The following is a 16,790-nucleotide window of genomic DNA, read 5'->3' on the forward strand; positions in this document are numbered from 1 at the left end:
CCTCCTTCTGCACTATAGGGATTCTATGATTCGATACTGTATCACTTTGGACTGGTACAAAAGTATCAAACATATTTGTAGAGAGAAAGAGCAAGGGGGCCATGTTGAACTTGTAGAAGACACAGTGAGAATCTTCTGTTAAGAAGATAGACTGGAGGAGTTGAGACTGCGGTTTTTGAAGAGCACGCCGAGAGGAGGTATGATAGAAGAATTCAAAACCCCAGAGAGCCATGGAAGAATCAATAGGGGGAGGTGGGGAAGAGCGAACAGATTGAAAGTGACTGGCAGAAGAAGCAAAAGTGGCACGAGAGTTTTTTCACACAGCGAGTGGTTGGGGTTTGGAATGCACTGCCTGACAGTGTGGTGGAGGCAGGTTCATTGAGAGCGAATTCACAAAGAAGCAACGTGCAGGGTTAGGGGGAGAAGGCAGGAGAAATGGTGCAGGCACGATGGGCCGAATGGCTGTGGAAATATAAGAATTAGATTGCTACATAACCACCTGGAGGCTAATTGGTCAAAAACTCCCGATGGCGAGATGTGAAGTGAAAACATTGGTGGTTGCAGGCTGGGGCCAGAAACGTGACCACAAGAGGTACAGGGTTGCAAAACCTGTTCACTTGGGTCCTGAAGCAAAGGGAAAAGGTGACGTCTTACCAAGTTTGGCCTGCAAGGGGGCGGCATGTGGCGCAGTGGTTAGCACTGGGACTGCAGCGCTGAGGATCTGGCATGGAATCCCGGCTCTGGGTCACTGTCCGTGTGGAGTTTGCACATTCTCCCCATGTCTGCGTGGGTTTCACCCCCACAGCCCAAAGTTGTGCAGGTTAGGTGGATTGGCCACGCTAAATTGCCCCTTCATTTGGAAAAAAAATTGATTGGGTACTCTAAAATTATTTTTCCAAAAGTCTGGCCTGCAAGTGGCTCCAGCCTCACACACTCTCTCAATGTCTCACAGAAGCAACCGGGTATGTCTTCAACAGCAAAACCAAATCATTCAGGAAGCTGCCCACCAGTGGGCAGCACGGTAGCACAGTGGTTAGCATTGTTGCCTCACAGCTCAAGGGACACCGACTTCCACCCGGTGTCTGTGTGAGTTTCCTCCGGGTGCTCCGGTTTCCTCCCACAGTCCAAAGATGTGCAGGTTAGGTGGATTGACCATGATCAATTGCCCCTTATTGTCTAAAGGTGGGGTGGGGTTACTGGGTTACGGGGATAGGGTGGAGGCGTGGGTTTAAGAAGGGTGCTCTTTCGAAGGTCTGGTGCAGACTTGATGGGCTGAATGGCCTCCTTTTGCACTGCAGGGATTCCATGATCGTCTTTTTGAGGCAACCAAAATAATAAATAATTCTGTTTATCTCGTGCCTTTAATAGCAGCTGAATGTCCCAAGGTGCTACATAATAAAACTTCATAACAGGATGGACAAAAATATCAGGGGCCTCACGGTAGCATGGTGGTTAGCATCAATGCTTCACAGCTCCAGGGTCCCAGGTTCGATTCCCGGCTGGGTCATTGTCTGTGTGGAGTCTGCACGTCCTCCCCGTGTGTGCGTGGGTTTCCTCCGGGTGCTCCGGTTTCCTCCCACAGTCCAAAGATGTGTGGGTTAGGTGGATTGGCCATGCTAAATTGCCCGTAGTGTAAGGTTAATGGGGGGATTGTTGGGTTACGGTTATACGGGTTACGTGGGTTTAAGTAGGGTGATCATTGCTCGGCACAACATCGAGGGCCGAAGGGCCTGTTCTGTGCTGTACTGTTCTATGTTCTATGTTCTATATAGCCTCTTGCTCTGATTCCAAGACCAGAGAAAAACCTTTAAATATTAAGATTTGACATCAAGCTGTCACTTCAGTTCCCTGAACCCTCATAGCGGCATGGTAGCGCAATGGTTAGCACTGCTGCCTCTTGGTGCCGAAGTCCTAGGTTCGATCCCGACCCTGGGTCACTGTCTGTGTGGAGTTTGCACATTCTCCTCGTGTTTACGTGGGTTTCTCCCCCACAACCCAAAGATGTGGAAGGGTAGGTGGATTGACCACGCTAAATTGCCCCTTAATTGGAAAAAATTATAATTGGGTACTCTAAATTTATAAAAAAAGAGAAAAAAAAATTCCCCTAACCCTTCAAACAAATCTCCACTTTATCTAACTGGAGAGAAATTTCCAAAAAGAGATGTTGCAAATTTCTGACTTTTTGCGGCCACAAAAGTCAAGGTTCAACCTTTTGCGCAAAACAAGAATGTTCTTTATTTTAAATAAATTTAGAGTACCCAATTCATTTTTTCCAATTAAGGGGCAATTTAGCGTGGCCAATCCACCTAACCTGCACATCTTTGAGTTGTGGGGGCGAAATCCACGCAAACACGGGGAGAATGTGCAAACTCCACACGGACAGTGACCCAGAGCCGGGATCGAACCTGGGACTTCGGTGCTGTGAGGCAGCAGGGCTAACCCACTGCGCCACCGTGCTGCCGAATGTTCCTTTTTTTAAATGTTAAAAGAACCCTAAATTCATCCCCCACATAAAACGAAAACTCACTTTGGGTGATCGTACGCGAGCTGCCCGTCATTTCCCACCACAAGGATGGCTGGATTGTTCACCTAGGAGACAGGGTAAAAGGCTGGTTAGGGTGAGCAAACCTTCATTTATGGGTGCAACGGGGTTCAGAGCGGAGCTTGTAGACAAATAAATGCTGGGTGCTAAGGCATGTGGATCCACCACACTTCACCACATCAGTGAGCAGATCAGTGGGTTCCCCCTGCACTCCCTTCCGCTCCCCCCCCCCCCCTCCCTCCCTCCCCACCCCGGGCCGTAATTGCTTGCCTGTGAACCATAACCCTGCAGACAAGGCTAGCCTGGCGTCAGCCACCTTCAGGAGCAGAGGGGGTGATTAAATCTTACAATCACATGAGCAGAAGGACAAACACTCTTGTCGCGATAGCATTTCAACATCCTTCATCACTGAAATCACAAAGTGATTTTGATCATATCTCTGAGCGACATTGCCTCATTGTCCAAGCTGATAAGTTCTCGTGCGGTTGGACTCAAATTAAGAAGCGCGATTGGGTTTTGTGAGCCTTTGGTCAGAAGGCTGCAGCTATTCTACATTCTTCACATCAGTCCCGTGTTTCGATTTTGCCTGCATCTGCCCATCTATCTATGAATCCGCACTCCTTCATCTGCTGCTTCGTCTCCTTTACTGAAATCACCTCCGGTTGTATTTGCCAATTTTCCATTTTTCCTCTCTTTCCCACCTACCACATTCCTTTTCCTTGACTTTTCATTTTCCTTTTTTACACTGAATGCACCGTTCTTCCTCCCCCTTTCCCCCCAGCGTGCATACCCCCCCACTATTCATCCCCCTCCCCACTCTTCTTCCCCCTCCCCCACTCTTCTTCCCCCTCCCCCACTCTTCTTTCCCCTCCCCACTCTTCTTCCCCCCTCCCCCACTCTTCTTCCCCCCTCCCCACCCTTCTTCCTCCCTCCCCCACTCTTCTTCCCCCCTCCCCCACTGTTCATCCCCCTCCCCCACCGTGCTTCCCCCCTCCCCCACTGTTCTTCCCCCCTCCCCCACTCTTCTTCCCCCTCCCCCACTCTTCTTCCCCCTCCCCCACTCTTCTTCCCCCTCCACCACTCTTCTTCCCCCCTCCCCCACTCTTCTTCCCCCTCCCCCACTCTTCTACCCCCCTCCCCCACTCTTCTCCCCCTCCCCCACTCTTCTCCCCCTCCCCCACTCTTCTCCCCCTCTCCCACTTTTCTGCCCCTCCCCCATTCTTCTTCCCCCTCCCCCACTCTTCTTCCCCCTCCCCCACTCTTCTACCCCCCTCCCCCACTCTTCTTCCCCCCTCCCCCACTCTTCTTCCCCCTCCCCCACTCTTCTACCCCCCTCCCCCACTCTCTTCCCCCCTCCCCCACTCTTCTCCCCCCTCCCCCACTTTTCACCCCCTCCCCCATTCTTCTTCCCCCTCCCCCACTCTTCTTCCCCCTCCCCCATTGATCTTCCTCCCCCTCCCCTCCCTGTTCTTCCCCCCCCCCCTCCGTTCTTCCTCCCCTCCACCATGCTTCCTCTACCCCCCCCCCCCCCCCCCCCCCCCCCGCTCCACCCCTCCACCATCATTCTTCCCCCACATCCCCCCAGTCTTCATTGCTCGATCAGGACACTGAATTTTACAGCACAGAAGTTGGGCATATTTGGCCCATTCTGGCCGTGCCAGCTCTTTTCTCGATAGCCCTCCAAACGAGCCCTCTTTAGCCGATTACCCCTGCTTAAAGGAGGAGGCTGCAGAGATAGTGGATGCATGGTTTGTAATCTTCCACATTTCCCTAGATCCCGGAAAGGGCCCAACAGATTAGAAAACTGCAAATGTGACGACAAGGAGACGGAAGGCAAGAAACTATAGGCCTGACATCTGCCCTTGGGAAAATGCTGGAGGTTGTAGCAAATCACGTAGAAATTCACAATACAACAGAATTGTGAAAGGGAAATGTTTGTTTGATACTATTTGTTAGAATTCTTTGAGGATGTAACAGGCAGGGTGGGTGAAGGGGAACCAGTAGATGTTTCCAAAAGGCATTCGATAAGGTGCCACATGAAAGTTACTGCACAAGTTAAGAACTCTTGGCTTTGGGGATGACATATTAATATGCATACCAGACTGGCTAACTAGCAGGAAACAAAGCATCCAGATAAATGGGTCATTTTCGGAGATTGGCAAACTGCAACTAGTGGAGTGCGGCAGAGATCAGTGCTGGGGCCTCAACTATTCACGATCCATATCAACAAGTTGGATGAAGGGACGGACATTATTGTAGCAGGAATTGCTGATGAAAGAAAGATAGGTAGGAAAGCAAGTTGTGATTAAGATGCAAAGAGCCTGTAAAGGGACCTAGATAGGTTAAGTGAGTGGGCAAAGAATTGGCAGATGTAGGACAACGTGAGCTTGTCCACTCTGGTCGGAGGAATAGAAAAGCAGATTTGGAGAAAGATTGCAGAATACAGAGGCACATCACTGAGTGTCCTTAAGACAGAGATAGATAGGGGATCAGGAGGTATGGGGATGAGAAAAATACCAGCCATGATTGAATGGCGGAGCAGGCTCGATGGGCCAAGTGGCCTAATTCTGCTCCTATGTCTTATGGCTTATGGTCTTATAGGGCGGCACGGTCGCGCAGTGGTTAGCACTGCTGTCTCACGGCGCCAAGGACCCAGGTTCGATCCCGGCTCTGGGTCACTGTCTGTGTGGAGTTTGCACATTCTCCCCGTGTCTGCGTGGGTCTCAACCCCACAACCCAAAGATGTGTGGGAGGTGGAATGGCCATGCTAAATTGCCCCTTAATTGGAAAAAATAAATTGGGTACTCTAAAATTTAAAACAAAAATCTTGCTCCAGCTTTACACGGCAATGGTGGGATCGCACCTGGAGTACAGTGCACAGCTTTGGTCACCACAAGGGCGGATGGACTTGCATTGGAAGCAATTCAGCCAAGGTTCACTGACTGAATCCCGGGATGAAGGGGTTGTCCTCTGAGGAATGATTGAGCAGGCTGGACCCGTACTCTTTGGAGTTTTAGAAGAGTGAGAGGTGAACAGCAAAACCAACCGTCGAGAGAATTTATGCAAACCTGACATGCCGCAATCTCGCACTTTGTTTCCCACTGCAAGGCCATGCGAATTTCTGGAAGGCGTTCAATTACTCCAAAAGGTACACAATGCTCAAACAATCCACTTCTGTTTCCCGCTGCAAGCCTCCATTCAAAATCAGGATTAGGCACTAATTGCCACCATTGCCAATAATGCGCCAAAATATTGAACAGGTCCACGCACCCTTGAAGGGAGTTCCCAATTTTAAACATGAGAGAAATTGCACAGCTGCCAAGGATGATGCAGGTTGAGCACCCATAATGGAACACAAATAGACAATAGTGGTTATTCGGTTATCTCATCAATGGGGAACTCCAGCTTTGGCAGGATAACCAAATACATATTGGGTGTAGACGTGAGAATAAGCAGGACTGCAAACATGTGGAGTTCCTCTATCCAAAACGACCCAGAGCCCGATATAAGTCATTCAGTTAAAGCAAAGCAGTAGAACAATTCTTTCAAAACTCATGCACGTACTTAACAGAAACTAGCCCAATAGGGGCCATAGAACATAGAACAGTACAGCACAGAACAGGCCCTTCGGCCCTCAATGTTGTGCCGAGCCATGATCACCCTACTCAAACCCACGTATCCACCCTATACCCGTAACCCAACAACCCCCCCCCTTAACCTTACTTTTATTAGGACACTACGGGCAATTTAGCATGGCCAATCCACCTAACCCGCACATCTTTGGACTGTGGGAGGAAACCGGAGCACCCGGAGGAAACCCACGCACACAGGGGGAGGACGTGCAGACTCCACACAGACAGTGACCCAGCCGGGAATCGAACCTGGGACCCTGGAGCTGTGAAGCATTTATACTAACCACCATGCTACCCTGCGGCCATGTGAACATATGAATTAGGAGCAGGAGTAGGCCACTCGGCCCCTCGAGCCTACTCAGCCATTCAAGAAGATCATTGGCTGATCTGATTGTAACCTCAACTTCACATTCCTGCCCACCCCCATAACCTTTCACTCTCTTGTTAATCAAGAATCTATCCAGCTCTGCCTTAAAAATATTCAAAGTCTGCATCCATGGCCTTTTGAGGAAGTGCGTTCCAGAGGCACATGACCCTCAGAGAAAATAATTCTCATCTCTGTCTGAAATGGTCGATCCCTTATTTTTAAACAGTGGCCGCTATTCTAGAATCCCCCAGGAGAGGAAACATTCTCTCCACAACCATCCTGTCAATACACTTTTGATCAAGCCTCTTCCACTTCTAAACGCCAATGGATACAAAGCTAATCTCTCCAACCTTCCCTCGTAAGCCAACCCGCCCATTCCTGGTATTAATCTAGTAGTAATCGTTCTCTGAACTGCTTCTAACACATTTACATCCTTCCTTAGATAAGGAGACCATTACTGTTCACAATACTTCAGATGTGGTCTCACCAATGCCCTGTACAACTGAAGCATAATCTCCTTACTTTGGTGCTGAATTCCCTTCATAATAAACAACTATTAGCTTTCCCGATTACTGCACCCGTATAGTAGCCTTTTGTGATTCATGCACTAAGACTCCCAGATCCCTCTGCACCTCAGAGAGCTCACCATTTAGAGCAATAAATTTCCTTTCGATCCTTCCTGTCAAAATGGACAATTTCGCATTTTCTTTGCTTTTGCTACTTACCCGGCCATCATTGTCGTACGAGTCAAAGAAGATGCCAACACCATCCCAGTGATCAGCGGCTCCATAAACTGGTCCCATTGGCCCCCTCTCTCTGGTGTACCATATGGCCTGTCATGACAGGAAGAATTATGAGGAAATGCCTTTACACATGAGCCCAGCCCTTGCTGAGGTAACCCAGTCAACCGGCAGTTCACACACTGGACCCTGTAGCGTTTAGAGATCCGGATGCCTCACGCAAGCAATGTGGACGAGTGGAGCAACACCACTAAATGGAAAGGAGGAACATCTTCTTCTGGCCCCTGGGCCACGGAGGGGTAGAGACAGAAGTGTCGGACTGGGTGGCTCTCTTGGCTACCGATGATTCACGTAGTTGGCAGGAACAAAGACAACAGCTGCCATTCACCCCAGGATATAGTATATACTCCATATGCAAGTTGTATTCAAATTCACAAAGTTTTCAAAAGGCACTTAAGATTGAATTCTACTATATAAAGGTGGCAACTTAATCTTTATTATTGTCACAAACAGGCTTACATGAAAAAAAAATGAGAAAAAAATAAATGAAAATCGCTTATTGGCACGAGTGGGCTTCAATGAAGTTACTGTGAAAAGCCCCTAGTCGCCACATTCTGGCGCCTGTCCGGGGAGGCTGGTACGGGAATCGAACCGTGCTGCTGGCCTGCTTGGTCTGCTTTAAAAGCCAGCGATTTAGCCCACTGAGCTAAACCAGCCCCTGCTGCAATGAAGTTACTGTGAAAATCCCCTAGTCGCCAAATTCCAATGCCTGTTCAGGTACACTGAGGGAGAATTCAGAACACGTCTTTCGGGACTTGAGGGAGGAAACCGGAGCACCCGGAGGAAACCCACGCAGACACGGGGAGAACGTGCAGACTCCGCACAGGTGGTGACCCAAGCCGGGAATTGAACCCAGGTCCCTGGCGCCGTGAAGCAACTGTGCGAACCACTGTAGTACCGTAACTTAGATATTTGCTGATATTTAGACAACTATGTTCCTATGTTCACCTTGTCTCCCCTGCGATTGAAGTATATTTACCGACATAACTGTGTTTTTGTTATTTATGTCGGACAGTCCAAAATGTAACCAGACACCAGATACATTCAGTGGTAGGGCAGCACGGTGGCGCAGTGGCTAGCACTACTGAGGACCCAGGTTCGATCCCAGCCCGGGGTTACTGTGGAGTTTGCACATTCTCCCCGTGTCTGCGTGGGTCTCACCCCCACAACCCAAAGATGTGCAGGGTTGGATGATTGGCCGTGCTAAATTGCCCCTTAATTGGAAGAAAATATAATTTTTTAAATAAATAAATGTAATGGTTGCAGACAGGAATTATGACAACTTAAATAGTTGACCTAAAATTTGAAGCAATGGGCCAAAGAGCTGACACACTGAGAACCAGATTAAACGTAAACCGTGGATAAATCGTGTGTATAAAGATGACACGACATGTCACAGAAATGACAGATTCTCCACAAGTTCTTCGCTAATAGTTCCCCGCCACCTAGGAGTTCCCCGGACTTCAAGATTCAATTACAAACTTTTTTTTTTTGAAAATTTAGAGCATCCAATTAATTTTTTTCTCCAATTAAGGGGCAACTTAGCGTGGGCAATCCACCTAGCCTGCACATCTTTTGGGTTGTGGGGGCGAAACCCACGCAAACACGGGGAGAATGTGCAAACTCCACACGGACAGTGACCCAGAGCCGGGATCGAACCTGGGACCTCGGCGCCGTGAGGCAGCAGTGCTAACCCACTGCACTGCCTGTTCAATTACGATCTCGAATCCTTTTCAGCTGCAGTAATCAAGTTTCTCCCTTAGATCCATATGCACCATTTGATCGAATGGCAGACATGTTGAATGTTCTCTCGTTTGAAGATTCGTTTGTGGGAGGAGGATCAGGTTCCCTGACTTTTGCCCACTGGTTCGTATAACGTTGGCAAAGAACGTGAAGTAAATGACACATTTTTCCTTTGGTATAATATGGTCAAATCCTTTGCTCATTTTCTAACGTGTGCTCCATAAAACAGTGTCGATACCTTGGGGTAGATACCTCGTAATAGTAATTACTCATGTCCCTAAAAGAGAAGTAGAATACATCACTCTGAAACACTCTGAGCAAATTTCTAAGTACAGCCCATTCCACTGGCTGACAAGTTGTAGGTTTCTAGTGGATTCCTGGGTACCAGGAAAGCTCTTGCACAAAACTGCTGACAAGAGGGGGAGAACGCACCAGTCCATCTGCGCCAACCCGGTTTCTGCCATTGATCCGAAACGAAACTTCCACCTCCCAGCTTTCAAAGGCAAAGTTATTCTTGGTCCAAACAGATCCACTCTGACTTCGCAATGAAGGAACAACTCGGATTCGTTCAGCGCTGGGAAGAGCACCTGATTAAAAAGGAAAGAACTGTCAGGATTACCTCATTTAAAACAAATTCTTATGCAAAGAGGTTGACTGTGAGAATTTGTCTATAAAATATATATGTTTGACTAGGGTTAGTCAAAGCCTCTTTTTTTGATGCAACTAAAATGGCAGCGCAGTGGAAATGTCACAGGGTTAGCAATCAAGAGGCATAAAAACATAGAACATAGAACAGTACAGCACAGTACAAGCCCTTCAGCCCACAATGTTGTGTTGACCATTTATCCTAATCTAAGATTAACCTAACCTACACCCCTTCAATTTGCTGCTGTCCATGTGCTTGCTAATAGTCGCTTAAATGTCCCGAATGACTCTGACTCCACCACCTCTGCTGACTGTGCATTCCACACTCTCTGCATAAAGAACCTGCCTCTGCCATCTCCCCTATATCTTCCACCAATCGCCTTAAAATGATGTCCCCTCGTGACAGCCATTTCCACCCTGGGGAAAAGTCTCTGGCTATCCTCTCTATCCATGCCTCTCATCACCTTGTACACCTCTATCAAGTCACCTCTCTGCCTTCTTCGCTCCAGTGAGAAAAGCCCTAGCTCCCTCAACCTTTCTTCATAAGACATGCCCTCCAGTCCAGGCAGCATCCTGGTAAATCTCCTCTGTACCCTCTCCAAAGCATCCACATCCTTCCTATAACGAGGCGACACAGGTTCAAAACCCACCATGAATGTTAGTGGAATTTAAATTCAATTAATTGAAAACTAAAATTAAAAGCCTGTCTCTGTGACGGTGACCATAATAAAAACCCATCCGGCCCCCTTCAAGGGAGGAAATCTGCCGTCCTTTCATGACTCCAGACCCACAGAAATGTGTTTGTCTCTCAAATGCCCTCTGAAATGTCCCAGCATGCCATTGTACTAGACTGATGCAGGAACATCGCATTATAGCATCACCTTCTGAAGGGAAATTAGGGATGGGCATTAAATAATGACATTGTCTGAGACACCTACAGCCCAAGGAAGGTTTTGTTTTTAAAATGTTTGCTATTTTAATCCCAAATAATGCTCTTTATAGTGCATTGGCATCCTGAACTAAGATTGAATTTAAATGCCCCCATGGCAACATGCTGGATCACACAGACCTGTCTCCTTTTTATTGACTTGAGGGCTTTGCGCCTGTGATAAACCTATCACAGGCCAAAGATTTAGGCCTGTAACCAGGCTAAATTGACAGGGTACAAGGTTGCCTTGCAACACAGAAAGGTTTTGTACAATGAAAACCGTCCATTTTGTTTTGCCCTCCTGTGAAACCATTGTTAAACAGAAATACCGCCATCTCTTTCAATAATCACGTAGACGCAGGGATGATGCGTTCACTGCTGGGCGAGACCCACAGTCAATATAAAAGTTAGACACTGATAAATCCAATAAGGAACTCAGGAAAAGCATCTTCACCTGGAAGAGGAGTGGTTAGAATGTGGAACTCAGGGCAGCACAATGGCGCAGTGGTTAGCATTGCTGCCTCACGGCGCTGAGGACCCGGGTTCGAATCCCGGCCCTGGGTCACCGTCCATGTGGAGTTTGCACATTCTCCCCGTGTCTGTGTGGGTTTCGCCCCCACAACCCAAAGATGTGCAGGATAGGTGGATTGGCCACGCTAAATTGCCCCTTAATTGGAAAAGATAATTGGGTACTCTAAATTTAAAAAAAAAAGAATGTTGAACTCAATGCTTATGGGGATAGAGGGCATAAAAGGCATCAAAGTGTCCAATCAGCCATGATCATATTAAATGGGGGAGCAGACTTGATGGGCTGAATGGCCTCCTCCTGTTCCTATATACATGAGAGGAAGTGAGATAAGAGCTGGAGACACAAAGCGTTGGATTGGATTTGATTTATTATCATGTGTACCGAGGTACAGTGAAAAGTATTGTTCTGCGTCCCGTCCAGACAGATTGTTCCATACATGAAAAAACATAGGACAATACGATAGATACACAATGTAAATACATTAACATAGGCAGTGGGTGAAGTATACATAGAACATAGAACAGTACAGCACAGAACAGGCCCTTCGGCCCTCGATGTTGTGCCGAGCAATGATCACCCTACTCAAACTGACGTATCCACCCTATACCCGCAACCCAACAACTCCCCCTTAACCTTCATTTTAGGACACTACGGGCAATTTAGCATGGCCAATCCACCTAACCCGCACATCTTTGGACTGTGGGAGGAAACCGGAGCACCCGGAGGAAACCCACGCACACACGGGGAGGACGTGCAGACTCCGCACAGACAGTGACCCAGCCGGGAACTGAACCTGGGACCCTGGAGCTGTGAAGCATTTATGCTAACCACTATGCTACCGTGCTGCCCGTACGGAGTGTGGTACTACTCAGTAGAGAAATCAGGAGATCAGTCCATAAGAGGGTCATTCAGGAGTCTGGTAACAGCTGGAAATTAGCTGTTTATGAATCTGTTAGTGCGTGTTCTCAGACTTTTGTATCTCCTGTCCGATGGAAGAGGTTGGAAGAGAGAATAACCCAGGTGGTAGGGGTCTTGGATTATGCTGCCCGCTTTCCCAAGGCAGCGACAGGTGTAGACAAAGTCAATGGATGGGAGGCAGGTTTCGCTTGATGAAGTGAGGTGGGAGGATGTTCAGGTGTGGATCATAAACATTGGCGTAGACCACTGGTATGGGACAGCTAGTTTCTGCAGTGTACATTCTATGTAACGTACATCACTGTTGTGATATTTTAGGCATGGCATTGATGTGTGTTCGCAGCAAAAGAATTATTTACACAGAGCAATTTAATCACTTTGTCAGCTCGAGGTACTATTCTCCACGTTTGCTGATACACTTAGACAACGAAACTCCAATTTAACATCTCCAGTTAGACCAAAGCTCTATACACATCGTCAGCTTCAGTGGCAGCGGACGGACTGGAAACTTAAACTGTTGCAACTGAACAAATTAAGGTAAATTTCACGAGGTGACTTGGGAGTTAAAATGATACCGTTTCAAGTAGCTCTTTCTGAAGCGCAACTCAAGAATTCCAGATATGGAATCTATAACTTGTCCACCATCGAGCGTCAGGCACATCGAAGGATGCAAACGACAAATTTAATTTGGCTCTGGGGGTTTTGTTGAGCTATGGACTGTAGGTTGTGACCCGAGTAGTCTCGCACACCATGCAAACGGTTGGGAATAAGACAGATGCCAGAGAAATATAACCAGAGCTCACACCCACCAAGTGGCCTTGTTCCACTGCACAAGAAAAATGCAAGCAATAATGCCAGGAAGTTCAATCGCTTATTTTCCTGAGATAACATCAGCACTCTTGTGTGATTGACATAATGCATTGAAAGATTACTTCCCATTAATTTTGATATATTGTTTTTAAAAATTATCTTGCCAGTACAGCACAATGATGGCACAAGTAACTGCTTTTAGAAAAGAGTATTTAACTTCGAAAGCAGTGCGTACAACAGTGAATAGAAAGGACTTGCATTCACACAACATCTTTCATGATGTCTCGAAGCAATTTACAGGCAATAAGGTAGTTTTGAATCACAGTCACTCTGGTGATTAAGGAAACCCAACAGTCAATTTTCACACAGCAAAATCTCACCCCAGCACTCTGATAATAAAAGCAAACTACGCCATATGCTACAAATCTGAAATTATCAAAGAAAATGCTGAAAGAAACCTCAGCATGTCTGGCAGCATCTGTGGGAGGCAGTTTCGCAGTGGTAATATCACTGGACCAGTAATCCAGAGACCCAGGATAATGCTCTGGGGTCATGGGTTTGAATCCCACCACGCCAGATGGTGGAATTTGAATTCAATGAAAAACATCTGAAATGACAAGTCTAATGATGACCATGAAACTATTGTCGATTGTTGTAAAAACCCATCTGGTTCACTTCGTGTCCATTGGGGAAGGAAATCTATCTGTCCTTACCTGGTCTGGCCTACACGTGACTCCAGATCCACAGCAATGTGGTTGACTCTTAAATGCCCCTCAGGGATCGGCCCAGCCAGCGTTGCCCACTTCCCAAGAACAAATAAAGAAAAAAAGAAACATTTGGAGTTTGTGTGTCATGATTCTTCTTCAGAGCTGGAGACCTAGAAATGTGATGATTTTTATGCTGTCGAAAAGCTGGGGAAGAGGGGGCGGGAAATAGAAAGTCAGCGATAGGTTGGAGTCAGGAGGCAAATGACAAAAGACAAAGGGAATAGTAATGATAGTAAAGACTAAAGCAGGTGTCAATAGCTGCACAAAGGTCAACCCTGCCTCAAAGCAAGCTAGCAAAATGTCTACTTCATCTATTTTTAGGTGCTGGTTGAATATTGGTCAGCGCACTAGGGAGAACTCACACCCGCCCGTCCATCCCAAGCTCTTCCTCAAAATGGCACCAGAGTATCTTTCGCAGCCACGAAGATAGCTGACCGGATTTAGTATCTCATCCAAAAAAAAAGGCACCGGCTTTTCTGAAAAGAAGTTAAAATGCTGATACCTCCATACTTCTGATGGGAAATTGTACAATGTGTAAGGTGCTTTCTTAAAAAAGTAGTTCACGACTCATGACAGACAGATTGTCCTTGGAACTTCCACAACGGGAGTCAATGATTTTTTAAGTTAATTACCAATAAAACTACATCTTAAGGTTCAGAATGTAGATTCCCAAACTCCACCAGATTTGTGTAACCACATTTAATGGCTCACCAGCATGTTAATGCACATTCTCATCTTTTTTGTAAAATTTAGTGTACCCAATTAATTTTCCCCAATTAAGGGGCAATTTAGCATGGCCAATCCACCTACCCTGCACATCTTTGGGTTGTGGGGGTGAGACCCACGCAGACACGGGGAGAATGTGCAAACACCACACAGACAGTGACCCAGAACCGGGATCGAACCTGGGACCCCGGCGCCATGGGACTGCAGTGCTAACCACTGCGCCACCGTGCTGCCCCATTCTCATCTTTTTAAAAGAACATGGGCAGCACGGTGGCGAGCACTGTTGCCTCACAGCGCCAGGGACCCGGGTTCAATTCCAGCCTTGGGTGACTGTCTGTGTGGAGTCTCCCCGTGCCTGCCTGGGTTTCCTCCGGGTGCTTCGGTTTCCTCCCACAGTCCAAAGATGTGCAGGTTTGGTAGGTTGGCCATGCTAAATTGCCCCTTAGATTCCAAGGATGTGCAGGTTCGGTTATGGGGATAGAGACGGAGCGCAGACACGGGGAGAATGTGCAAACTCCACACGGACAGTGACCCAGAGCCGGGATCAAACCTGGGACCTCAGCACCGTGGGGCAGCAATGCTAACCCCTGTGCCACCATGCTGCCCACCATATGAAGTTTAAGTGAAAACAATGGCACAGAGGCAGCACGAAGCACAATGGTTAGCAATGTTGCTTAACAGCTCCAGGGTCCCAGGTTTGATTCCCGGTCACTGTCTGTGCGGAGTCTGCACGTTCCTCCCGTGTCTGCATGGGTTTCCTCCGGGCGCTCCGGTTTCCTCCCACAAGTCCCGAAAGACGTGCTGTTAGGTGAATTGGATATTCTTAAATCTCACGTCGTGTACCCGAACAGGTGCTGGAGTGTGGCGACTAGGGGATTTTCACAGTAACTTGACTGCAGTGTTAATATAAGCCTACTTGTGACAATAAAGATTATTATAAATTATTATAGAAGTAAGGTTCAGCATGGGTCGGATAGATTGCAGTGTGGGTGACAGAGAGGGGGAGAGAGAGCATGCTTTAGACACTAGCTAAAGTTGAGAAGAGGACGATACCTATTTAAGGACTAGTAGTTTCACAACACGTGTCACTGCCGGTAATCAAACCCTGCTAATAATCGAGGCATTTGATAAATTTCAACCCAACCTTGGTTTTGGCTCTTTTCCACGGTGTTTAAACAGATAAGGCTACTTAAACACAAAACATTAGGTGGCGCAGTGGGTTAGCACTGCTGCCTCACGGCGCCGAGGACCCGGGATCGATCCCGGCTCCGGGTCACTGTCTGTGTGGAGTTTGCACATTCTCCCCGTGTCTGCGTGGGTCTTACCCCACAACCCAAAGATGTTAAAGGCTAGGTGGATTGGCCACGCTAATTTGCCCCTGAATTGAAAAAATGAATTGGGCGCTCTAAATTTATATTTAAAAAAAACCCCAGAAAACATTGCACATAGCAAATGGACAGGGCTGTAACCAGCTTTGTAGCTGAAGTTTAATTAACTATTTGCTGCAAAAAAATCAATTGAGAATGAGGTGGGGGGGGGGGGGGGGGGGGGGGGGGGGAGTAAGTGCCATTGATTCCCCCCCCCCCCCCCCAAGGAGAAAATAAAGTTTTTTTAAAAACAGAAAACTTACTGCCGTGGTGTGTCCAGAAGGGGACGGTGCCATCCTGAAGCACCAGGTGCGGTCCTTTGAAGCTGTACTTGTACTCGAACCTGCGGTGAGGTCGCTGGCCGCGGACCGGAGCGGAGAGTAGGCACAGCAGGGAGAGCAGCGAACGCACGCAGCACCCAGCCATCGCTCCCCCTACACTGAGCCCCGCAGCGCCGGGGATCCCGCACAGTAAGCCACCAGGCAGCAAGCCATTGGTTGCTGCTGTCGCCTGGGTCAAGAGGCAAGAGCTACCTACCAGTTGGTTCATTAGACAGGGTCTGTGTGTCAACATAAGCTGCTGTGTGCCTCCCAACACTGGGAACACTCCTATTATTCTATAGAAGGTTTAAACAGAAGAACAAATTCTGAAAACACTATTGTGTGCCTATTATATATATGTTTTGTATATACATATATATATAAAATAGGTACAGCTACCTATTATATATATATATAAAATAGGTACAGTTACCTATTATATATATATAAAATAGGTACAGTGACACAGTGGTTACTAATAGCTCACTGGGCTAAATCGCTGGCTTTTAAAGCAGACCAAGGCAGGCCAGAAGCACGGTTCAATTCCTGTACCAGCCTCCCCGAACAGGCGCCAGAATGTGGCGACTAGGGACTTTTCACAGTAACTTCATTCAAGCGATTTTCATTCATTCATCTTTATTAGTGTTACAAGTAGGCTTACATTAACACTGCAATGAAGTTACTGTTATTGTGTTCCAG

The 16,790-nt window shown here is 47.5% G+C and overlaps 1 protein-coding gene across 1 annotated transcript in view; it reads right to left on the reverse strand.

Moving 5' to 3' along the window:
* The window catches only part of LOC119956820 (protein ERGIC-53-like), an 87,736-nt gene extending 71,464 nt beyond the window's left edge, over window positions 1–16,272 (reverse strand). Inside the window, exons 1-4 of the mRNA XM_038784273.1 lie at window positions 16,035–16,272; window positions 9,517–9,671; window positions 7,267–7,374; window positions 2,528–2,589 (exon numbers count right to left, since the gene is read on the reverse strand). Of these exons, the coding sequence (XP_038640201.1) occupies window positions 2,528–2,589; window positions 7,267–7,374; window positions 9,517–9,671; window positions 16,035–16,197 (488 nt within the window). The 5' untranslated portion in view covers window positions 16,198–16,272. The remainder of the gene's footprint in view (window positions 1–2,527; window positions 2,590–7,266; window positions 7,375–9,516; window positions 9,672–16,034) is intronic.
* Between the last annotated feature and the right edge of the window lie 518 nt (window positions 16,273–16,790).

Source organism: Scyliorhinus canicula, chromosome 24 (genome assembly GCF_902713615.1).
Source record: "Scyliorhinus canicula chromosome 24, sScyCan1.1, whole genome shotgun sequence".
NCBI lineage: Eukaryota > Metazoa > Chordata > Chondrichthyes > Carcharhiniformes > Scyliorhinidae > Scyliorhinus > Scyliorhinus canicula.